The 26,160-nt window shown below is 43.0% G+C and overlaps 1 protein-coding gene across 2 annotated transcripts in view; it reads right to left on the minus strand.

Annotated features, from left to right (window-relative positions):
- Window positions 1-26,160, minus strand: part of LOC134402884 (rho GTPase-activating protein 27-like) — an 80,943-nt gene that overhangs the window by 24,418 nt on the left and 30,365 nt on the right. For both annotated transcript variants that reach the window (XM_063132777.1, XM_063132769.1), the window contains exons 3-7: window positions 13,762-14,208; window positions 9,836-10,021; window positions 8,512-8,625; window positions 7,496-7,563; window positions 696-783 (exon numbers count right to left, since the gene is read on the minus strand). In XM_063132777.1, the coding sequence (XP_062988847.1) occupies window positions 696-783; window positions 7,496-7,563; window positions 8,512-8,625; window positions 9,836-10,021; window positions 13,762-14,208 (903 nt within the window). The remainder of the gene's footprint in view (window positions 1-695; window positions 784-7,495; window positions 7,564-8,511; window positions 8,626-9,835; window positions 10,022-13,761; window positions 14,209-26,160) is intronic.

A 26,160-nucleotide genomic window follows, 5' to 3' on the forward strand; every position in this document is an offset into this window, starting at 1 on the left:
CTGTTCTATTCCCATGGCTAGTTGTATTTTGCCTCCCTAGATACCCAATTCCTTGTCAAAGCACATCAATGTCAATATTAGTTATGTACACATGCATAAAAGCTCTGACTTTTATAAAGAGCAAAAGCTAAATATAAATGAAAACTGTGAGTTTTTTCAAAGTTAAGGACTGACATTGTTCTTAGATATGAAGGCATCAATTTTATAAAGAAGAAACCACAGCACCAACACTCTTCGGTGGCAATATATTTATTAAAAATAGTTTATTCCTCCTTCCCTTCAAAGTGACTTAAGGCAGCATACAACACAATTAAGAACAGAACAACAAAAACAGACAATACAAGAGACAAAAGATGACAAATTTCAAAAGCCAAATCACTCAAGGAGTTAACACTGCTAACAACCTCGAAGGTTTAATGCCAAAAAAAAGTTTTCACATGATGATGGAAGGCAAAATGTGCTTCTTAACAGAAGGGTTCCAAAGCTGGGTGTGGCCACTGAGGAGACCTCTCCCTGCATCCCAATCAAATGTAGCTCTGACCTTAATGAGCAGCCAAGCTTCATATGAGGGAAGCCAGTCCATTGGGTTATCTTGGTCCCTTGTGGAATTGAATTTCATCCCCAGCCCCTGCACCACTGGAATATCAATTGGTCTGCCCTTAAATCAGGGATGCCAGCCAAGGCTGAGGACTTACCACACTGCCAGAAGCTGAATGCTTTGAGTCTTTGAAAAATGTTAAGACACCACCTTCCAACACCGTCCATGAAGAACTCCAGTTCTTCCTAAGAGAAGACAACAGAAAGGACACCTCATACCCAGGTCAGTGCTAACTAGGTGGCATGATGTGGAGAGGAGGGGATGGAGTCAAGCTCAGAGAAAAGGGCTTTCTTGCCCTCCTCCTGTTGCCCAGTTTCAGTCATCCTTACTTCCCACCATTTTTCAGCCACCAGCGGTGTTAGGAAATGTTTACATTTCCCTCCCCTAATTATTACATGAAGGTTCCATGCCATGCTCCTCTCTGCTGGAAAAGGGCCTGTGATGATGAGGAAGCAAGGCAAAAAATTCTCCCAGATAGAGCTACTCAAATGAGAGAGCCAGTATTTAGTTGAGGGATGAGACGGAGACAAACTGATGTCCATCCCAAGGAAGCAGTCCTGGGCAGAAAGGAACAGGTAGAAGAGCTGAAGAGCAGATAAGAGCGTCAGCATGGCCAGGGAGACGTTTGGGAAAGAGACAAGATATTGAGCTTGAACTGCACACAAGAGATACTTTGGTGTATAGATAGAAGTTCTTTTCTATACTAGGGCCTTTTAGCATTGCTGATGCTAAAAGTTAGCTAGAAATAGAACTAAAACAGTGGTTTTATATTGCATTTCATATAGTGTTATGCCCTAAGGCAGCTTCCAGAAAGCAAAAATCTTCATGTTTAGTATGCCTTGTTCTCCTGACCTCTTTTTTTTAATTTCCACCCTGAAAACACCCTTTCTTAAACTGTGGGGCCACCAGCTTCTCTGCAATGCATCTGGAATAATGCTACATCAGGATGTCGTGGCTTTTCAGTACGGCACTGTGAAAGAAAGTGGTGGCCTGTTGGCTATCAGTTGTTATAACTCCATCAACAATTCCAGTGGCAGATCAAACAAGTTTAGGAAGGAAGATTTATTTTTTTTAAAAGGCAATGTCACTACCACTTTCCCTGTAAGGCTCCCAGCCCTAAAAAGCCTTAAAATTTCTCCCAACCTGAGGAAATGGCTGAAATGCCTCCACCGCTTTTGTGGTATGAGAATGAGGCTGAGAAAGCGGGGAGGCCTTTTTCACACATCAGCCTTAAATCAATAGTGCTCTGCAGAAAAGGGAGAAGGCACCAATGCAAAAACAAAAGGGGCGGAAATCTCAAGATACACACAAAATTGTCCATTTGGCCCCACGTGTTTTTGAACACAATTTTCACTAAGGGCACTGTAACACAACAGTAACACACAATACCCTGTGCAACTGAGTATTTGGGAAGCATAGAGCACAGAGTCTTGCCCGAGAAAGATTTTGTTTGAAACACATGATGGGGCCAAATAAACAGTATTGCTAGATAGACCATATTTTGGAAACCAAAAAGGAGGACAACATGGTCGGCCCCCAAGGGGGCGTGTCGAGCACCAAGGGGGCGTGCCCACCCGAACATAGCATTGGTCACATGTCTGATTTTACAGCACACATTTAAGACAAATCTGTTCTACATAGCATCTTAATGTTAAAATCACTGAAATAAAGAACAAGTGAGAGATTCAATGTATCTGAAATTAACTTCACTCACTCCTACTTTTGTAGGTTTTGCTGTACTTTGAAGCTTTTGCTATGCTTTGTGTGATACAGTCTCCCCTTCCCTCAAATATCTTTTCTGACTGTGTCTTCACTCATTGCAAGCTGCTGTCTACTGGCCAGCGGGATGGCTGGCTTTTTTTAATTTCATTTTTTTTTAAAAAAAAAAGCTTGTGTATAATTGTCACAAGTTTCTCTACTCTAACATTAGGGTGGGTGTTGTGGCAGTTTACCTAAAGACTGGAGATCCCCTTAATGCCAAGGGCTGAAACTGGTCAATATGCTAAACCCCAAAGAGGAGGTTTGACAACATGAGCTTGAAGGATATGGCTCCAGCAGTTTTAAAACACAATAATTTTAAAACTTTGAACTTTTAAAAAAATCCTAAAAGAACAATGGATGAACAGATCTGATTCAAACCTGGCGTGGCTAAATCTCTCCTTAAGAGCTATCATGGTGCCAACTTTCAGCCCTTTATCTTTTAAAAATGTCATTTAAAAAAAATAAATTTAAAACCTCAAACTTTAAAAAAAAATCCTAAAACTCAATGGATGGACAGATCTGTTTCAAACTGGGCATAGCTAAAGTCCTTGTTAAGAGCAATCATGGTGCCAAGTTTCATCTCTTTATTCTTAAAAATAATTTTAAAAAATTAAATCCTCAAATTTTACAAAATTCCTAAAAATCAATGGATGAACAGATCTGTTTCAACTTTGGTATGGCTAAAGCTCTACCTAAAAGCTACCATGGTGCCAATTTTCAGCTCTTTATCTTTAAAAATGACGGTTTAAAAATAATAATTTAAAAACCTCAATTTTTAAAAAAATCCTAAAAAATCAATGGATGAACAGATCTGTTTCAAATTTGGTATGACTAAAACCCTTCCTAAGAGCTACCATCATGCCAAGTTTCATGTCTTTATCTTAAAAAATGACAGAGTTATAAGCATTAATGTTAATTCCCATTAGAGCTGCTCTTTGGAAAAATCCGGATTTCCCCTCCCTCTCCCGGATTTGTCATCAAAAACCCAAACAAATCCGGGCAAATCCGGTCATATGGTCACCCTAAGTATTGCACACAGTGGTGGCACCAGGAAAAAATGCACAGAAGGGGCAAAGTATACGTCTAGGTGGGCGGGCTGTATAGCACATGTTAAGATCTCTGAAAGAAAAATAATGGTAGATCTCACACTAAAACTGCCATCCTAATCATATATTCTGAAATAAGTCATATATTGATAAATTTAGGGTACTTTTTGTTTGACTTTTTAAAAAAATATAGCATGGATTAGCGAAATTCAAATTACTGTAAGGAAAAAGACTTTGAAAAACTGTTGTGTCATTACACAAGCATTTTCTTGACATATGGATTAGATAGACAAAACACTTTCTTTAGAAAACAGTTACTTTTGAACCAGTGCAGGCAGAACCAGGAAGGTGGACTCTTAGTGTAAGGAAAGTAAGAGCAAACTGAGACACCTGGGCCCTGTACACCAAGGAAACCTAATGCATATGAAGTAGTCTAAAGATTGAAAAGATGAAGTTTTTGAAGATGAAGCTCCTGATGAAGCTGGGTGTTCTTTATTGTAATTCATTGCCTTTGTAATATGAAATAAAAGAAATACGAGGCATTGAATATGGTGGGATTAATTTATAAGGAAACATTCATATGCTTGCACTGTGAGTAAATTCTACCCACTCCCCATTCCTGTTTTCTCTGAGGAGAAAAAAAGGAAGACATGGAGAAGGTACAGATTAATTCTTCCCTCCTCTCATTTTTCCTGGCCTGCTGTCCTGAGAAAAAAAGGAAGAGAGACATGGAAGAAGCAGATTAATTCTTCTGAGGGTGTTCTTGCTGCTCTGCTTGCTGGTGCTGGAGTATAGTTTGGAGAACTGCCAAAAATACATTTAGGCATCAGGGGGTTTAAGTGCAATGCAGTTATAATGGCCCTCACCCCAAACCTCAGTTACTTAACCCTAACTGGTGGGGCAGAAAATGTTTTCACTAGAGGTGGAGCCAAGGGGTCACCCCCTCTCCCAGAAACCTCTCCCGAATAACCAAAGGAAGCAGTTTGTGGCAGAGCCCACTTATTGAAAGCAAAGGGAGGGGGGAAAGGAAGAAGCCCATTTCACACACAGGCAAACTGAGGCAGCAGGCAAATAAAAGTCAATGACTGTAAGAGAGTGTGTGTTTGGGTTACATAATTGCAGCGTACTAAATTCCCAGAACCAACAGAGATCAGGTGGGTTTTTTTAAGTGTCTTAAAACCCCCCCAATTTATCCAGGGAATGTCACAACACAGAGAAAGGCTATAGCCAAGCCCACGTCTCCAAGATTTAAATTACAGGGAGATGGGAGACCATGAAACCAGGACTGGTGCCAGACTATTTTGCGCCCTAGGCAATGTGAGCTACTTGCACCCCCGCCAAGAAAAATTGCCAACTTCGATTCAGCTGTTCAAGAAGAGTTTCTGAACTATTATATTTTCCTTTTATTATGTTTTTTTCTTAAAACAGCTAATTTGAATAAAACTGTGACCCTTAAAGGGCAGTACTGCATCCCTCTGAGGTCTGACCCCTAGGCGGGTGCCTAGTTAGCGTAATGGTAGCCCCGGCGCTGCACGAAACCCATTTCACACATCGGCCAACTGAGGCAGCAGGAAAATAAGAATCAATGGCTGTAACTGAGTTTGGGTTATATAATCACAAGTGTAAGAAGAAAAAAGAGTATGCCCCATAAAACAAGGAATTTAGCCAGGAATATGTGTTAACTTGCACCATGAAAAGGAAAGAAAGGATTTTTTTAAAACCACATGTTCACAATATGACTGAGATGCATTATACGGCAAAACAAAATGGATTCTAGGCCATATTTACAAACAGTTGAACCCAGCAACTGTTGAGGGAACTGAAAGCAAAGAGGGGAGGGAAAACACCAATTAATCTTTTCCTTGCCCAGAAGGGCTCCTAATACCCACTGTTTCCATTTTTTTGTGGGGACCAAGAAAAACATGCCAGCAGCTTCAAGGCTGCCCAGGCCATGCGTCAGGGGCGAGAGAGAGAAAAAAGAAATGAATTTAATTCTTTTTAAAGTTACCTCACAGGCCTAACGCTGGCCTACTACTTTAAGATGATTACCTTGCATACAAATATTTATTTATTTAAAACATTTATATCCCGCCCTATATCATTAACATCTCAGAGCGGCATACAAATATCTTAGGGGCCCCAAGCAACAGCGGGTATATCAGCTAATATAATTATGTAGTATACAGATTATATATTATATGTGCATATATACAAGGATTAAATATTTCTATTCTAGTAAGAAGAAAGTACAGATGATTCCATTGATGATTCCACAACGTCTTTTTAATAAGGGTGTGTCTAATTCACATAATTGTTGGAGATGTAAAACACCTCAGGATTCTCTTTTCCATATGTTTTAGCAATGCCCAATTGTCACCTCCTTTTAAGATGAGGTCATAATACTGATAAATATTGTGCTGGAACATTACTTAATATTGTTTGACATACATGTTTTCCTAAACTATTTACTGGTTTCTTGAAAGTTAATGGCCCTGTTTGAAAGACACATTAAACCACCGTGGTTTAAGGTGTCTTCCGAACAGGGCCAGCATATGGTAAACGCAAATGGATTTTCTGAGCACTTTTGACAGCCAAAAGACTGATATTACAACACTGGAAGGATAAATGTTCACCTCCTATAATGCAATGGATTGAGGATCTAATAAGGTTATCAACATTTTAACAGGTGTCATTTGTGAATGGATTTTAACAGGTGTCATTTAATAGGTGTCATTTGTGAATGGATAAATATATGGATATTTGGTCTGCTTTTCAAGAAGTTTACGTGTAATCTGTTGTTGCTGGGGATTTTTTGGTAGAATGTTGTATTTAATGGAACATTGATATTTCTATGCATGTATTTTTTGTCCTTTTCCCCTTTACAATTGTTTTGTTTTGTTAAAATCACAATAAAAAGTCAATTCCTTTTGTAAGCAATGCCGCACCTTTATATCCCTTATTGAAATGAGTTTTAAGTAGAGCAATAATTCCCAAGCTTATGCAGCAAGATGGGCTGAGATGTGCCTCAAAAAATTAAGCCACCATGTGGATGCCTCTAGGGACAGGTGAATCTGCTTTGATTCCATTACTTTTGCATTTGTTAAAACACAAGTTTGTTCCATCCTGCTTCCATATCAGTTTGTTAATATTTTTAAAACTCTGCATGAAAATCCATATGCATTTTGTATGCAATTTTAACTAACATACATATTTTGCAAGCAAATTTCCCTAATATATGAGTTTTTGTATGTAATTTCCTCTAATGTGAACATTTTTGTTTGGAGAACTGCACTGAAAAATTTGGAGGAGTGCAACATTCAAAGGCTAATTGTGTTACAGTTTGCAAATTATTTTGTTTAGTACAAATTAGATCAGTTCAAATTAAAATGCAAACCAAATGAATTTTGTACACCACTCTATCTCCATTCGACTAGGAAGGACCCATCCTCCTTTTCTCTGCAATGCATGGGGAGTGACATAATCCAGAGAGAGGGAGCAAACATGCACCAGGATTCCATGGTTTAGTTTGTGCTGCTGCTGACTGGCACAGGGTAATCTCAGAAGCACCATCACTGACCACAAAGCAGGGTCCTATCTCTGGGTCTTATCTGACTGGAAAAAGGAGAAGGCACTATCCATTGACGGCAATATCCATTGTTCTATTCCACTGCTGGAAAGAAGAGACCATTGCTCAAGAAAATAGACATGCGTCTTTTTTGACTGTCAGAGTGTCGTGTGCTTTCTGTTTTAAGGCATGGGGGGGGGGGGGGCGCGGAAACAGTGGCTCCTCCATGCTTCCCTCCTGCCACTCTCCCTCAGAAGTTTGAGAAACACTGAAATAGCTATCAAGGAATATTGTGGCTGTTTTTAGATCACTGTACCAAATTGAGACCAAAACATTTATATTTGATTCTTAATGTGGCTTCAACTTCCTTGTGTCCCTTCTAGTTTTGAAATTAGTCTTTTTGATTTTGTTTCTTTTCATTAAACCCAGTTTTAATTCAGTGTTTACATTCCTATAACTTCAAAGAGAACTGTAGGGAGGGAGGGCAGCAGAAATTCTCCAGATACACTAGCAAGTCAGCCTTACCTCAAGCGTTTTCCTTTATCAGCAGTTTTTGTCCGATGGAGCATTCCAGCCTTTTCAAGAGTTTTGAACTGGGGAGGAGAAAAAGGCTGTGGTTTAAACTTGCCCTGGTCGTTGTGGGATCTATCTGTTCCAACCTTCCCATTCCTAGTGGGAGCTTCCTGCTACGGGAAGCTTCTCAGCCTTTCTCATGCTACTTATGTGAACGTCAATGATGTAGAAGAGAGAGCGCAGGAAAGGTATTTGTTCTGAAAATGAATAGGTTTTACATTTGCATTACAAAGCTGGTTGAAACAAAAGTCCCTTTTCTACTTCACCTGAGTGTGGAAACACTTTTATGATTGCTCTTCTGCTCTGACTCCCAGCATTGCCTTTGGTCTGGAAATGTTCCCTATAAGTAATGTTTTAGCTTAACCTTTTGGTCCTCGCTCCAGAAACTAAACCCATATAAGTAACTGCCTTTGTGTGGATTCTTCTAGTTTAATGTTGGCTCCATTTTTCCTCCCCTTGTTTCCTCCCCTCTGCCTATGTTTAAGAAACATATTAAAAGTAAAGAAAGGAGCTGTGGCTAGCAGTTGTCAGCTGGATGAGGGGAAATGTGGTCCTTTGCTCATCATCCTGTACCAGGGATGGGCATTTCCTGGGGGCCATTTTCACACACACACACACACACACACACACACACACACACACACACACACACCACTCCATAGTACCCTCTCAAAAAAGAAATGAACAATATTGCTGGCAAACTGCTCCAGAGCATTACAGTGGTTAACTTTAGCTTGTTTTCAAACTAAATTTATTAACGCTCCATAACAGCTACGGACAAACAAAAACACACACACCACAATTTCAGGGGCAGTGAAAGTGGTGTTGTTGTGGTGGGGGAGGCGGCAGAGACCACATGCTGTTGCCCCGCTGCCTTATGTCATCTCCACCTTTCCAATGATGGTCCCAAGGGACCAGCACATTTGCTTATCTTCCCACTTCACATTTGCCGCTACCAGTTTGCTTACCTGCTCCTCCTTTGAACCAGGGAAAGCCAAAAGATTGGGTGACCAATTCCCAAATGGGCTGCTGTCCAGACTGGACCCACTGCTGGTACTATGGTGATGGCTGGACAGTGTTACCTGAGCAATGTAATTTCATTAGCAGGATCAGCATGGAACAAAACGGAGGCATCGCACAGGCTAATTGGTCCCCATTGCCCTCAACCCGTTGCCCCATTCAAATTTCCATTTATTCATGTTGATGATTAGCCCACATTACCCCAAGAGAAGAGTCTTACATCAAATAGATGGGCCCATATCACCCTTAAAGAGCTCTCAAATACAGTAAAAAAGAGCAATACAAAATGTTAATATTTAAGATATTAACCGCCCAGAGAGCTTCGGCTATTGGGCGGTATAAAAATGAAATAAATAAAAAATATACTTTTGCTCAAGGCTTAAAACAAGGATCTCCAGTCCACCATGAATTTCTGTCTCCTACGCAATTGTTAAATAAAAGGAAGACCCAGCCAGATCAAAAGAGTGGCAAACTTATTTCTGCAGGACAGTTGGTTTTATTTACCACTTTTAAGTAATCTTTTGTATACTTGATCATTTGCTAATCCTCAGTGACAATCAATTCATGTTTCCTGAATGGGCATTGATGACCTGGACAGGCTTTTTCAATGGCTAAAAAAGTCTTGGCTATTACCAGCCAGACTACATCTATCAACTAGATGTATTCTAGATGTTCGCGGTGTGTGTGAAAAAGTCATCAGGGAGTTGCAACATAGCCAGCAAGGTGATACAGGGCTAAGTTTTGCAGGTGGTTGGCAAAACTAGCCTTCGGGGCCACTAGTGAATGCAGCTGGCACTTGAGGTAATGGAGTAGGGTTTAAAGCAGCCTCCCCAACCTGGTGTCTTCCAAAAGTGTTGGACTAGAATTCCCTTCATGGCCATTGGCTATGCTAGCTGGAAATGGGAGCTATAGTCCAGCACATCTAGAGCGCACCAGGGTTAGGGGAGGCTAGCACTGCCTCTGAGTGCCTGCCCCCTTCTGCATCTTCAGTGTGGATATCTGTAAACAGATCTCACTAAAGACCAAATCAGATGTGGTGATATTCACCCAAGTGGAAGCTGAGTGGTTATGTTTTGTTTAGTAAATAGCAGATAGGAGAAAATATGAATGGAACCCTTTCTCTGCATGTTTATATAACTTAAATAGCTATCAATTTGATATAATTTAATGGTGCCCTGTGTGTACTGCTGCAGAGTTCCTCTCCTCACTGCATGGAAAAGCAGCATTGTTATTGCTGTGCACTACCCCACATCTTTCCCAAATTTTTCTTACCGTGTCCGAGACATAATGGTCACTATCAAACTCCAGCCCCTCCTGGTTGCCGTAGGAGGCCCAGACTTGACATGCTGAGGGATAATCCAGCTGCCTGTAAGAGCCGACTGGAGAATAATCTTCTTCAGGGTAGTGTTCAAGTTCATCGGGAGAAAGATTGGGGTAGTCAGTTTCTGGAGTTGGTGGCTGAACAAAATTCCAGACAGAGGTCAGCAATACACACACAGCATGTCCCTTCCCTTTAAATAATTCAGGAGGTTATCATCTTCCCACCCACCCACCCCACCTTTCCATCCATCTCACAAGTACCAAATCAATGGTATGCCCTGCTCTGTGTTGGACAACATGAAGCCCAAAGCTGATCCACTATTATTATTATTATTATTATTATTATTATTATTATTTATTTATTTATTTATTTATTTATATAGCACCATCAATGTACATGGTGCTGTACAGAGTAAAACAGTAAACAGCAAGACCCTGCCGCATAGGCTTACAATCTAATAAAATCATAGTAAAACAATAAGGAGGGGAAGAGAATGCAAACAGGTACAGGGTAGGGTAAGCAGGCACAGGGTAGGGTAAAACTAACAGTAGAAAGTAACAGTAGAAGTCTGCACAACATCAAGTTTTAAAAGCTTTAGGAAAAAGAAAAGTTTTTAGTTGAGCTTTAAAAGCTGCGGTTGAACTTGTAGTTCTCAAATGTTCTGGAAGAGCGTTCCAGGCGTAAGGGGCAGCAGACGAAAATGGACGAAGCCGAGCAAGGGAAGTAGAGGCCCTTGGGCAGGCGAGAAACATGGCATCAGAGGAGCGAAGAGCACGAGCGGGGCAATAGTGTGAGATGAGAGAGGAGAGATAGGAAGGAGCTAGACCGTGAAAAGCTTTGAAGGTTAACAGGAGAAGTTTATATTGGATTCTGAAGTGAATTGGAAGCCAATGAAGAGATTTCAGAAGCGGAGTAACATGGTCGGAGCGGCGAGCCAAGAAGATGATCTTTGTGGCAGAGTGGTGAACAGAAACCAACGGACTGATGTGAGAAGAAGGAAGGCCAGAGAGAAGAAGGTTGCAGTAGTCCAACCGTGAAAGAACCAGTGCATGAACAAGCGTCTTGGCAGAAGAGACAGACAAAAATGATCAAATCCTGGCAATATTATACAGGAAAAATCGACAAGATTTAGCTACTGCCTCAATATGAGGAATAAAGGAGAGCGAGGAGTCGAAGATAAAGCCAAGGCTACGAGCTTCCTTGACCGGAGTAAGCGTAACATCATTGACAGTAAGAGAGAATGAGAGGCAGCCTTGGCGTGAATATTGAACATAAACATTGTAGAAAGTAACCCTATGTGGCAGGGTGTTGCTGTTTTATTGTTTTACTATGTACAACGCCATGTACATTGATGGTGCTAAATAAATAAATAAATAAATAATAAGTCCCCTAGGATCACTGTGCTGGGTTCCTTCACCATCCAGGTGGAGACCACTTCAATGAACTAGGTCAGAGAGATTGTTGAGCAGCAAGGTGGGAGGTACACCAGCAGCATCTCCTAACTGTCTCTTTGGCCCAACATCACTTGCAGGCCCTCCAGGCCAGCCCCAAGATGGAGAGGTTTCCTGGACCATGGCAAACCATCCCTCCCCCCAGCACCCTCTAGTCTGTCCTGAGGTCACACCAAATACCCAGGTGGGCAGAGCTGGGTTAGAGCAACTCTAGCCAGCTCACCATTCTCAGTAATACATGCTAGGTCTGCTCCTTGATCCACAATTTACGCATGGATGAGCATGATCTCATTATGCACTGAACTGGCATGAAGCAACTGCACTACCAGGCCAAAGGGCATGGCGGAAGAATAACTGGTACCTGGGAGTTGGAAGGAGGACCAGTAAGGAAAACAATGAGTAAACATCAGTTTCCCCATCTCCTGTGATGTCCCCTCGCCTCCCTACACCATACCTTCCTCTACCTATGATTACTTCAATAAAGGCACCTCCATATGATTCCTTTGTGGTATTGCTACTGTGAGGAAATGCTGCCCAGCCTCAGCTCTAAAATCTTTAACTGCTGCAAGGGTAGGGTGAGGGTTAACTGGACCTTGGGACTGGCATGTCTTTTAATTTGTGGATTTTATGGTTCCATAGGAAGGGAGATAAGAACCAGGCAGCTGTATGGGGGAGAAGACTGGAGCCAAGCCGATTGTAACTGTCTTGTGTCCTTGAGTGATTAACCATCCCGGGCAGAGGTGTGAAGAGACTCCACGCATCAAAGCTGAAGGGAGGGGGGAAGGAGCAAAAAGAATAGTATAAAGACTTCCTTGTGAATAGAACAGGGGGGTGTCGGCTGAGTTCGGTCTGGGTGACGTATGACTTTGTAGTTTTAGTTTTTAGCTTGCTTGTTCTGGGTTCTTATACATTTATGCATGCTTTTATGGTTTTATTCTGCTAATCCCATGTATTCCTGCCCTTTTCCTAATAAATGGTCTTAAACCTCATCTTGTGTGAGCTGTGAGTGTCTGTGCCTGGGGATCCGTGCTAAATCCAGTTAAGAAGCCAGCAGGTTGCTGGGCGCTCTTCCTTTACAACTGCTACCACCAAAATAAATTCTCTGTACCTAAAAAAACCCTTAGTAATCAGTATAGGCATAGCGACAACCGTTGAAAAAAACAAACAAAATTTTATTCCCTTCTGTAAATATTTTGAAATATTTGCAGAAGGCAATAAAATATCACTCCTCAAAAAACAGGTTGAGATTGCTTAAAGAATGGGTTCAGAACATTACACAGGGCCCCCAATCCAACCAGCGTAACCTCTTGGGGTTCCCCAAGTTCCTGCCCTCTGGAGAACCCCACCACTGAGCATCCCTGGTGTTATTTACAATGTGTAATTTGAAATAGCAGCAGGGAATCTCCTACACACTGGTTGGGGATGTGAGAATGGAGGCAGCAGGGATTTGTCCCACATCAGGTAGAGCGGACGCTCCTTCTGATGTGAGCCAAGTAGATTTGTGTGGCACTAGGGTGTCAACAGGGGCACCAGGAGCTGCTCTAAGCCAGAGACCATGCCCATGGGAGGGGTGTCTGTGCCAGGCACAGTACGAGGCTACGGAGTGGGCTCTCCCAGCACCAGCAGCACGCCTTCCTCTGTGCTGGGAGGAAAAGGGACAGGGGAGAGGGCCTTGAGGTCAGTGGGTGAGACCATGCCCACAATTACATCATGCAGCCCACAGTTGGCCTGCCCCCATCCTCAAAACAGTTCTGCCCCTCTGGGTAAAAGGTTTGTAAATTAAATATACTTGATTATCATTCCTAATAGGCAAGAGAGTTTACCCCAGCTAAATAAGCTCTCAATAGCTTTTCCTTCAGACCAAATTTCCCTAACTCCACCCCAACAAATTCCTCACAAACAGGCATAGATGTCGTACATCTTCCTCTCCTTCAAGTGCTTCCTGTTTCTTCTGGCTTCCAGCATGATTCATACATTTCAGACACTACCTGGTGACATTCCTTCTGTCCATGCTTAAAAGAAGAACCTAAAGTGTATTATGTATAATTTGGTTTTCTCATAAATTATGTATAACTTGGTTTGCTCATAAATTATGTATAACTTGGTTTGCTCATAAAAGTTTTTAATTTCAATGGTAATTTTATGAGCAAACTAAGTTATACATAATACATTTTATGTTCCTAAAGTAATGAAGTGACTTTATATCTGTAAAACAACAAAAACCAAAAACAGTATTCTCTGTTTCCCTAAATTCCTATTTTTCTTTAGGGAAAATTTCTTCAGAACCCCCACCCCAAATTAAAAATTTCAGGACACTGCGAGTCACCCTGGATAACCACTGACTGGATTAGATCTCAACGGACCGTCCATCCACTCCATCAAGATTTACCTCCTCATCGCAATACCACATAACCCCCTTAATTTACCCTCTGATCCATGGAGTTATAGGGAGCAAATACAGGCTGCATTTCTGGATAGTCGAGCACTTCGTTCACATGGGGGGCATCCCACGACGTCTCGCCTGTTAGCGTGTTATAGAAGAACACCTGCCCGCTGGCCTCATCTACATATTGGTCCCACTCGGCAGCAGGTGTGGCAGGGCTGGGGGCAAGCGAGGGAGAGCGAGAACTGGCAGGCCTGGCACTATTCACGGAAGGGTCAAAGGGAGACTCCCACGTCGTTTGGCCTGTCAATGAGTTGTAATAGAACAAATGGCCACTGTCTTTGTCTGTGTGGGTCTCCCAGTTGTTCAGAAGGCCTCTGAGCTGCGGTTGGAGCGTGGCTTCAACATTGCTGGCAGCGGTATCACTCTGTTCCAACTGGAGCTCCTGTAGATTCACATACACGGGATCTGTGGCCACGGCCTCACACGGCTGCAGGACCAATGAAGAGAAGTCATCCAACTACATCATCATACAACAGCTTTCTCCAACCTGATTCCCTTCAGATGTTTTGGACTACAAGTCCGAGGATTCCTGACCACTGGCTATGCTGGCTGTGGCTGACAAGAGTAGAAGCCCACAACATCTGGAGGCTTGGGAAAAGTCATATGATATGATATGATATATGCAGAACCACGCAAGCCTCCTATGACAGTAACTGGTTGGATACTTAAAGTCTGGTCAGCTTAACCTGATCAGCTCTATCTTTTTAAAAGTCCCAGCCCTCCCTCTTCCACTGTTAGCTGCTCATTACCTTTTGTAAGTTTTATTTTCTTGTGGCAAAAAAACATCAAATCCTCCTCCATCCTACCCCTGCTTCATCCTGCTAGATAAATAACGTTAACTCAATTTTAAACGTCCTATGCATGCTTTTCATTTAGAGAAATTTCATCGTTATTGCCAGACTCCTCTATGAACTGAGCCAATAGCTACATTTGCACATAAGCCGCCAAAAATCTTGGCTTGATAAACCATGAAGTAAACAAACTGCATGGTAGCGCACACCACCCTCCCACTTTGATCCTCCTTTCATGTTAGTGGGGAAACAAGCCAAGAAGGGATAGGTTAGCGTTACATCCAAACCTCAGATTATGGTTTATTGTGCCCAAACAAACAAGAAACCCTGGTTTAAAGCTGATTTACAATCCTGTCTTGCTTGGGTACAATAAACCATAATCCAGGGTTCAGACACATGCAAAATCACCCTTGCCTGGTTTCTTTACACACTCACAGGAGCAAATTGGCTGGGTTCACAAACACATTGTTCATTTGTATTATAGTTTAATTAAGCCAGGATTCCTGGCTTAAAGTGATGTGTGAATGTGGCTATGTCTTTGCTCACTTCATAGTTCAATAATTAAGAAGTCTCAGTTCAGATTTCTCCATTTTGCTTAAAGAGTGGCATTTTCTCTAGTTAGTCATTAAAAGTCTGGCTCTGTATAGTTGTGTCGAACGCAGACTGGTCCAATCTCTTTCCCTTAACGGCATGTTTCTCTCGATTAAAGGGCGTATCTGTGAAATTAGAAGAGTATTAGGAAGGGAAGTCCATTACTTTCTATAAACCTACCTGAATGCAATTCACAGCTATCTGAGGCACCCAAAAGCTCAGGTAACATGTGGTCAACTACTTTGAAATGGTTGGAAACAAAGGACTTTTGGAAGCTTTGTACATTTGGAGCAAAACTCTACTGCCATAACATTTACAAAAAAATTTAGAAGCTGAGAACCAGGATATAAATCTTTAAAAGAAATTATGGATTACCTGTGCCCATGGCTATGCAGTGCAGAAAAGGTGTTTTTTCTTTTGCCTAAGGAACCCTGCATATTTCTACTTTTTTCCAGTTTTGAAGCATTGTTTCTTTTTTTCTTTAAATTAAGTTCCATTTATACTTTTTATTTACATGCTGTGCTTTGTGGTTTCAGTCACTGATTACTCCATATTACTGCTCTTCTTGCAGTATGTACCAGGCTGATTCTCAAATAATACTGGGATTATTTTCATACAAGGATATTAATGAAGTACCAGCTCTGGATTTTAAAACAAACAAGTTTTGCTCTTTTGACATCAAAAGGGGCCAACTGGCATGCAGGGTAGGTTGAGTGGGGAAATCTCCACGTGCGCCACTGGTCTGTTCTACCGCTTCACCCATGAAGATTAGCTGTACAGTCCTTGCTTTAAAAAACTATCCCCAAATATTAGAAGAAAGTTTGTGGCTGCGTTCAGATGACGCAATAGTCAACCTTCTGCTAATAGTCAACTCCACGGATGGCTATTATCATGTCGTCTTGGGTACCCCCTAGTCATCTGTGGAATTGACTATTAGCACAGGGTTGACTATTGCCCACCCGTAACCCCCTCTCTGTCCTTCCCACCGAACAGTGGTGCTGGTTCCCATGAGAATACCCCTTCGTGCCAGGTCCCCCCACTATCAGTATCTGATGCCGCACTCTCCCCCTCCTGTTCCGAAAGTGGGGTGGCCCGGCAAGAAGGGGGGTTCTCAAGGGAACCAGTGCCGCATGGGATGATTGCAGCACCCTCATGTTCCCTGGGACATGCACATCTGGAGTGTCTCCTTCCGCCATGCCATGCTATCTATTTGTGGATATCAACATGGCGCGAAGGAAGACAGCGAGCATCTCCCCCGTGCCCTGCTGATATCCACAAATGGGCTTCAGATATTGGGGCGGGGAATTTCTCCTGTGGTTTGACACTGCGGCCACAGGCGATATCCTTACACCCTTCCTCCCTGATCTTCATTTGTTCATATCCCAGGAAGCACGTGGTGAGCTGCACTAACGGCAGCTCCCTATGCCCTTCCTGGGATGAAATGATACTGCAGAGCCCCACTGGGCAAGAGCAGCAGGGGTTTCTGCCTCTGGCCTCACGACTCTGTTGGCACACAAAATAGTCAACGGAGCTCCCCGCCACATGACACAATAAACAACGGTTGCTGTTTGTTGTTTGAAAAATGCTCGCCAGATGACACAATAGTCAATGGTGGCCTACTTAACCAACTATGGCCTATTTAATTAATCGTTGATTATTGTGTTGTCTGAACCCAGTCTTGAAAAGTAAGTGTTTAAAAAGTAGGATTGCAGTCCCCCGCCCCCCACGGGCCCTGCTCCAATGCCTTTTAACAGCAGCTTGATGCGCAGAATTAACGTGGGAGAAATGCTGCTTCTTTCATGCAGAGCCTCCCCTGTTGATTTCTGCATATCAAGATACTGCCAAAGGCACAGGAGCGGCTCAGGCCAGTTTTTCTGGTTGGTTGCCATTGCCCCCTATTGAAAAACCACAATGACAAAATAAAGCTTGAGTAAATACTAGGTAAAAATAAGTAGAACAGATCACAACCCTGAGATTCATTTCAGTGGCCAAAAGTTTATAGAGGTATTTCTGGAATCTGGAGCAGAAAGACAGAACAAAATTTGGAATCTGAAGAAAAGAATAGTGGTTGGATTAAAGAGGCTTTTCTCTGGACTCACCCTTTTTTCTTCAATCCCCTCCTTTTAAAAAAATCATTTCAGCTTTCTTTAGCTAAATGTAAAAAGAGTGTGTGTGAGACAGAAAAGCAAAGCTAGGAATTTAGCTGGAGCATAGTTTTGGGGCTGATTGCCACGGTTGCTCTGTGGAACAGTAGTTAGAGTGCTGGGCTAATCTGGGGTCTGTTGGGTTCAAATATCCACGGCCAAGAAACTCTCCAGGTGATCTTGGACCAGTCAGTGGGTGCATTCAGACTATCGCAGAAGGGGAAGAAGCCATTCTGGCTGCTCCCCCTGGCCCTGTGCGCGCTGTGCGCATGACTGCCATTTGCATTATTCCCTGTGCTGTATGTTGTCTGAACCCAGCGCGTGGCGTGGGAGCTTTGGACCCATCCTTCAACCTCTACTGCATGCCGTGGGTTGTAGGGTGGGTATGAAATTACCCCCACTGCGCCATGTGCCAGGTTCAGATGACACGCCAACCTGTGCTGCAGTGTGGGGAATAATGCAAATGGAAGTCGGGGAGGGGAGGTGGAAGGAGCAGCCACGATGGTTTCTTCTCCCACTGTGACTGTCAAAACACAGTCAAAATCTCTCAACCACACTTACCTTACAGGGTTGTGGTAAGGATAATATGGGGGAGCAGTTCATTGGGAGAAAGGTGAGATATGAATGAAATAAATAAAAATATAGTATATTTTTCTTTACTATGTTATGCTAGTATATTTGTAAATAATGCAAATATTACAAAGATAGCATGAAATCTCCCATACTCCCTCATATCCAAAGCAAACAGGTGTAATGTTTCCCTAGGGACTTCTCACCACTCAGAAGTTGGAAGCACTTTATTGGCTGTGATAGAGAGGTGGTAGCGTTCTGGTTTTTTAATTGTTATTGTTGCTGCTGCTGCTTTTTAAGGATACAGTCCTATGGTCCTTGGGGAGACATCTTAGGACCATAAGATATAACAGTTCTTCCACTCCACTGGTGAGGGAGATCTGCTCTTGCAGGTTTCCCCATGGTGATGGCAGAAAAGTCCTCTGCCGTTGGTGCTCCAATCGTGGAAACTGCAAAAAAAAAACCTTTGCGGGGTGGGGGGTGGGATGTTGTCAAGGGAAGCTTTGGATCTAAATTACAGATCCAAAAAACATTAAATCAGACCCTGCTCAAAGACATAGAACACAGGTAAAGACAAGGCACATTAGGGAAGAAAGAATAGTCTCCAGCAGACACAGTGGGGGTACTGTAAGCCATGGGTTGTGGACTGGGTGAAAATTAACTACTCCTGTGCTGCATACTGAGTTTGGAAGACATGACAACCTGCGATATAGTCTGGGTAATTAGAGTAATCCTGGGCAGGATCTACACTACTGCTTTAAAGCGCTTTATAACCGTTATAAAGCGCTTTAACTGCTTTAAGCGCTATAAAACTGTTATAAAGTGCTTTAAAGCAGTAGTGTAGATCCGGCCCTGGTTGTGAGACCAGCACACTGTGTTGTTTCCCCTGCTGATTGTCTGAACCAGGACTGTGATTCACCTCACGCAACAGAAAAAAGAGTTGGTGGCTAAGCCAAAGGGGTGGAAAACCCTTTTCCTGACAAGGTCCATATTAACTCACTCCAAACTTGTTGGCACCAAATTCTTCAGTGTTATTAAAACAAAAAGAGATTGTGCGGAGCTCCAAAAGGATCTCTCCAAACTGGGAGAATGAGGCACCAAAAAGGCAAACGCAGTTCAATGTAAGCAAGTGTAAAATGATCTGTGTGGGGGCAAAAAATCACCACTTCTGTCAGCTAGTGATGACCAACCAAAAAAGAGATTTTGGGGTTGTGGTGGACAGCTCGATGGAAGTGTCAAGCCAGTATATGGCTGCTGTAAAAAAAAGAAGAAAAAGGCAAACTCCATGTTAGCATAATTAGAAAAGGAATTGAGAATAAAACTGCCAATGTCATACTGCCTTTATACAAATCTATGGTGCGAGCACACTTAGAATACTCTGTATAGTTCTGGTCACCATATCTAAAAAAAGGTATTTCAGAGCTGGAAGACATGCAGAAAAAGGCAACTCAAATGATCAAAGGGCTGGAGCATCTCCCCTATGATTGAAGGTTACAACAGCTGGAATTGTTTAGGTTGGAAAGGAGGCTAAGGGGAGACATGGTAGTGCTGTACAAAATTATGGATGGTGTGGAGAATGTAGATAGGGAGGCAGTTTTCTTCCTTTCTCAAAATACTAGAACCCGGGGTCATCCCATGAAAATGATTGGAGGGGGATTCAGGACAGATAAAAGGAAGTACTTCACACAGTGCACAGTTAAACTATGGAATTCATTGCCAGGAGATGTAGCAATGGCCACCAGTTTTGATGGCTTTAAAAGGGGATTAGCCAAACTCCCAGAGGAGAAGGCTATCAATGGCTACTAGTCCTGATAGCTATATGCTACCTCCAGTATCAGAGCTAGTAAGCCTATGTTCACTAGTTGTTGGGGAACATAGATGAGGGCATGCTGTACCACTCATGTCCTGCTTGTGGGTTTCCTGGTTGACAGCTGTTTGGCCACTGTGTGAACAGAATACTGGATGAGATGGACTTTTGGTCTGATCCAGCATGGCTCTTATGTTTGTATGAGGTCCATATTCCAGCAATGGGTAGGGCCAGAGCCAGAAGTAGGTGAGTTATAGATTTGACTGTCTAATATGCAACAAAAACAAAAGACATTTTCATCCAGGCATTCTCTTTCCCAACTTGTGCAAGGTTACCTCCGTCAGCTTTGTAGTCTGGGAACAGAGCAGGGAGGAGTATTAATAAGTAAGGGTGAAGAAAGGACATGGCCTGGGGGGAGTCCAGGATTCCAGGTTGAGAGCCTGGAGGTCCTTATTTGGACCAGATGTTCCTCAACACTGAGCTAAACTATCTCTCGGCCAAAACTTTTCATGGCCATGAACTTAGAAGATAGACTCATTCCTTCACATCCATCAGAACTGAGTGCCACCGCTAAAAGAGATTCTAGAACTGTGATCAGAAATCCCTGGCTCACATTAAGGAAGGATGCAGAGGCACTATATTTCACACAGAGCAGCAAATATGAGCAGAAGGAAATCCCGTTTTGTGCTCTCTTCAATCATCTGAACACTAAACTTCTCCTGTTAACCTTCAAAGCTTTTCACGGTCTAGCTCCTTCCTATCTCTCCTCTCTCATCTCACACTATTGCCCCGCTCGTGCTCTTCGCTCCTCTGATGCCATGTTTCTCGCCTGCCCAAGGGCCTCTACTTCCCTTGCTCGGCTTCGTCCATTTTCTTCTGCTGCCCCTTACGCCTGGAACGCTCTTCCAGAACATTTGAGAACTACAAGGTCAATCGCAGCTTTTAAAGCTCAACTAAAAACTTTTCTTTTTCCTAAAGCTTTTAAAACTTGATGTTGTGCGGAATTTATACTGTTAGTTTTACCCTACCCTGTGCCTGCTTACCCTACCCTGTGCCTGTTTGCATTCTCTTCCCCTCCTTATTGTTTTACTATGATTTTATTAGATTGTAAGCCTATGCGGCAGGGTCTTGCTATTTACTGTTTTACTCTATACAGCACCATGTACATTGATGGTGCTATATAAATAAATAAATAAATAAATAAATAAATAATAATAATAATAATAATCACCATGCCCAGTTTAAGTCGCTGGAGCCAATGGGAATTTTGTAGCCCTGAATATGGCAATTCAGAAGTAGACTGCTTCTGAATACTGAAATCACATTTACCTATTTTAGCTGATCACACTGGCTGCCTATGTTACAGATCTGCTTTAAAATTATTAAAGATCTGCATGAAGCACTTTGAACACAGGATATACATTACTTCAAGTATTATAGGTAGCCAGCTAGAGCAGTGGTTCCCAAACTTTTTCAGGTCACCGCCCCCTTGGTTCCACAAACTCATGCCCAGCGCCCCCCTACCCTACACTATAAAAATCATTATTCAGAATAGTGGTTTTCAACGACCCACCAAGGAAGATAATAACAATAAAATACAAAACAGTAACAATTAATTGAATACTTTATTCAAAATCCAATTGGTGTGCCCTGCCATGCTGGCTGCAAACAGAGGTGTTCGCTCTCGATTCCCTCCCTCCCTCGGCAAGCCTGGGGCGGGTGCTTCCCATTTAGAGGGGATTCTAGGAGTTGAAGGACTTTTTTCTGTCTAAACATGCATAAAATTGTCCCTTTAACTTGTCCCTTTAACTAGCATGAATACAGGAATCAAATAGGATTTCCTTCTTCAGTGGAACACATTTACTTAGGAGTAAGCACCATTTTGTTATAGGAAAGGATAATGTATTTTAAATAACATTTTAAAATAATTATCTGCCACCTGGTATAGAGTTTTCCTATGGAAAATCTGGCTGGGACTGAAGTAGAGGGACACTAATTTTACTGTACTTATTGTCTTTAAATATGGTTAAATATCTCAGTTACCTTGCTATTCTATTTCTATAATTCATTTTCTCCTGTCTTTTCTTCACCCTCTCTTTGTTTTTAGGCTGAATCCTATGCACATTTACCTCAGAGTAAGTTCTATTGATCTCAGTGGGGCTTACTTCTGAGTAGACATACTTAGGATTGTGCTGCAGCTCTGTTTTTATGGTGACACAAGATAAACACATACCATGTTTACCAAAAGAACGCTTGAAAAAAGGGGGTTGGACACCTTGAAATAAGCAAGGACAGATAGGAATTGTTTCAGCAAGCATTCTGGAAAAAGATGCTGCTGAATCTTCTTTAGCCAGGAAGGACCTGGGGAATTGCAATTCTCTCTCCCTCCCCCTTTTCTTTTCTCTCCCAATCCTGTTGTAGTCCAGATTTTTTTGGGGGTGGGAGCACACACAGAGACACACAGCATATCTCTCTCTCTCTCTCTCTCTCTCTCTCTCTCTCTCTCCAACCCCCCCTCCCTCCAAGCCTCACAATAGCTGCTGGACTGATTAGGACAGGAGGGCAGCAGCTCAGAGGGGAGATGGCCCCAATCTGCAACTCCTGACAGGGGAAGGGAGCCTGGTGATACCTTGCAGCAGCACAAGCAGCCTTGCTCCCCACCCAGCCTGACTGCTGTTCTTGGCAGCTGCTCTGCCGCCCACCGTCCTCCGCGTGCTCCTTCCCTTCTGCCACAGGGCTGCTGCTCCCGCCTTGTGCAGCAACTATCGCGAGAGGTCTGCCGGGGCAGCTTGGAGGAGGGAGCAGCTCTGGCCGAGCGAGCGAGCGAGCAGGCGGTGGTGGCTCCAGCAGGAAAGAAGCCCTGGGCCCTCCTAGGCAGGAGAAGAGTGGGCAGAGCAGCTGAATTCGCTGCTGTTTCCTGCTCTGCTGCCACCTGTGAGTGCTGCCCCCACCCCCTACTTCTGGTGGGGCCGCTGTGGGCTGGAGATAGGAGGAGAGAGCAGCTGCGTGAATGACAAAGTCCTTCCTGAGCAGGAGCGGTGTGGGGAGAGCAGATGAATTTGCCGCTCCTTCCTGCTCGGTCCCTGGGTTTTAGGACCTTCTGGAGAGACCACCTTGAGCGCCCCCCTGCCGCCCCTTTGCCTGTTAGCGCCCCCTGCTAATGCCCCCCTGCCGTCCCTTTGCCTCTTAACGCACCCCTATGCAATCCCACCGCCCCCAAGGGGGCAATACCGCCCACTTTGGGAAACACTGCGCTAGAGTAACCTTGACTGCCGAGGCAAATTGACAGACAAAGGGCATCATCAGATGAGCGTTTTATTGCTCGCTCGTTCCTGGGCACTCATGGGTTTTCGCGGGTCCCTCTCATGACCTTATATATGCCTGCCTGAGACTTGAGATCTGTTGGAGGAGCCCTTCTTCGCATCCCACCAGCACAACACATTCGCTATGTCGGGACAAGGGAGAGGGCTTTTTCTGCTGTGGCACCCTGACTGTGGAATGCCCTCCCCCGGGAGGCCAACTGGTGCCAACACTGATTTTATTCCGGTGCCAAGTGAAAACATGGCTTTTTAACAAAGCTTTTAATAGTTGAATTCACTAGGCACATTGTTTTAACTGTTTTAATCGTTTTACTTCTTTTAAATTATATATCATTTTAACTTGGTTTATGGTTTGTTTTTAGCTGTGTATATTTACCGTTTTTACACTGTATGCCCTGAGATCTTATTAATATAGGGCGGGATGTAAATGTTATAAATAAATAAATAAATAAATAAATAAATAGACGTCATCTGCATCCCGCGAGCCTCTCAACCCTTCTAACCTCCTTTGCACATCAAAAAATCTTCCCAGTAAGACTGACTTATTTTTTGAGATGGAACTTGCTGCTATCTCCTGCTGTGTGCAGGAGAAGCAGCATGATCAAAACAGCCCACTGAATGGGCCACGGCCACGTGCACATTGTTTGCTTCCTCTTCCCTTTCCTTTGAGAATGAGGCTATAATGAGGGACAAAAGCACAGGTGGAGAAGTGACAGTAAGGAAATGCGATTCCCCCCTGTGTGATGCTGGTCAAAGACTTCTGTGCATTTCAAATAGTGCAATCCTATTCATGTCTACCCAGAAGACATTTCTATGGGGCTTATTCACAGGTAGCTGGGTATAGAAATGCAGCCGAACAGAGAACCTTGCTACTTACTTCCTTTTCCCATGCATCAGACTATCAAATTCCAATCCTCAAGCCATAGTTTGGAATGTGCTCCCCTTTCCCCTCTTGCATGCCAATTCCCTCCTCCTTTTTCTGGCTTTCCCCAACCACTCCACCAAACAAATTATGCTTGCTATGATCAAGCAAATTATGGCTAATGGTTACCAGGCCTGCCTTAAAAATGGTTTAAAAATCTGTTTTAAATCATAGTTAAAAGCATGATTTAAAAAAGGGACAAGTACAAACCATAGTTTACCCAATTTCAATGCCACAGTACACAATAGTTAGAAGAAACCAGGTCCCTGTCTATACAACAACGGGATTGCTCATTAAATATAAACCCGAATTTCCCTTGATTCGAATCTAGGCAAAGAGCGTCACACTGCAGCAGCAACAGTGATTTATCTCCCGAATTTGGTTTTTTAATAGTGCAGTTATTAATGTGCACATGTGCACATACAATGGTATGGAGGAGAGAGGAGCAAAGCTATAAATTTTATCTGTGGACCTTCACAGATTCATATAAGAGAAAAACCAAGAAGGGGGGAAAGGAACGAGGCAGCAGAGGAGGACGCAAGGGGGGGGGGGGAAGCAGCGCGTTGCATAGGACAATCCTCCAAAAAGAAAACGGACACTTTTCTCCAAGGAGCGAGAGGGGGGACACGTCTCCTCCCTCTGGCTGCCTGTTCCCCCTTCTTTGTATTATTATTATAATCTCTATCTGTGGAGCTCCGCAGAATCAAATAATTTAAAATGAAAATGGCAGGAAGGAACGAGGGAGCCAGAGGAGGGCGCGATAGGTGGGAAGGTGGGAAATCAGCCCATCACTTTGTCCTGCCCTGAAAGTTCCTCCCACATGTCAAAATGCGATTTAACTCCCCCAATGGAACATAACCATAATGCAGTACAAACTCGGACATTGATCCAAAAGTCATGGTAAACCGCAACTACGAATATGCGCATCATCACATTAAAACCCCGGCGCTGCGGCGAATGGACGGCTGCATCATGTGTCCTGAAATGTGAATCTGCGCATTTACGTTGGGGTAAAGAAGCCGTATAGACAACCCCCAGGAAAGTGGGGAGAGAATCGGCATGCAAGAAAGGGAGAAAGAGCACACTCCAGTCTATGGCTTGGGCAGCTGGAATATAATAGTCAGAAACAGGCCTGCATTCATAATATTTGGTCCATATTCTATGGAACATACACATACTACAGCAAAACTGTACCTTTTCTAGAGTGGAACAAAAATGTCTTCTCAAAATTCTCTATTCTATTTGCAGGTAGTGAAATTGGGGGGTAACAAATAATGTTGAAAGACTGTGTTGGCAGCCAGGCTTTCATTGGGGGATGGCAACTCCCATTAAAAATGTGATGGAGAATATTCAGAGAATCCTCTTTTTAGCAAGGGAGGTAATTACATCCTCAGAATTTTTCAGAAAAATATCTTCTAAGACATTTCAGATCAGCTGTATTGGTTTTCCACCTACATGTCCCTGACTAAATATAGGCCCTTGCTGTTTACTTCCCCTTCCTGTCCCAGACATGCTGGGTTGGGGGGGGGAGGGAGGAGGAGGATACATAAACCGTTAAAAAAGAAGAAGCTCTAAACCCTGCAGGAGTGGCTCATATCCTGAAAGGGCTCTTCTACCTTGTTGTGTAGCACAGAGGAGAGAATCTCAGGAGATGGACCCCTTTCATCTCACTGTACTGAAGTGATTAACACCCCCCCAATACATAGTGAAACTCTCGTTACAGAGGACCTCTTTCATAGTCTAGATAAGGAAGCCTTTCTTTCTGTGGGCTATGCCAGGATCTCCCACCTGCAAACACTTTTGGAACCATCCTCACTTCAGTGTCTATAACACAGCTGTTTAAAAGAACACATGTTTAAAATCATGGGGGCGGGGGCAGAATAACAGCATATTTATTTGTGTACAGAGCACACATACTACATCTATACAAAGCTTCTGTTGTAGGGATATTTGTATTTCTAAACACACAAAAGGATGAAGTACACAAAATTAATGTATGGAACTTGCTGCCACAAGAAGTAATGATGGCTATTAGCTTAGATAGCTTTAAGAGGGGATTAGACAAATTCAAATAGGAATGTAGGAAAATTCTGTTTGCAGGGCTGAACTCTACAGATTTCCCTGTGGATTTTGTACCATTACACTGTAGTGGGATCAACTCAATCTTTAGTACCTCAAGCCAATACACAGAATCCTTTTTCTTTCTTTTTTTAATGGTGGCAATTAGTGCTTTT

The sequence above is a fragment of the Elgaria multicarinata genome, chromosome 1 (genome assembly GCF_023053635.1).
Source record: "Elgaria multicarinata webbii isolate HBS135686 ecotype San Diego chromosome 1, rElgMul1.1.pri, whole genome shotgun sequence".
Taxonomy (NCBI): domain Eukaryota; kingdom Metazoa; phylum Chordata; class Lepidosauria; order Squamata; family Anguidae; genus Elgaria; species Elgaria multicarinata.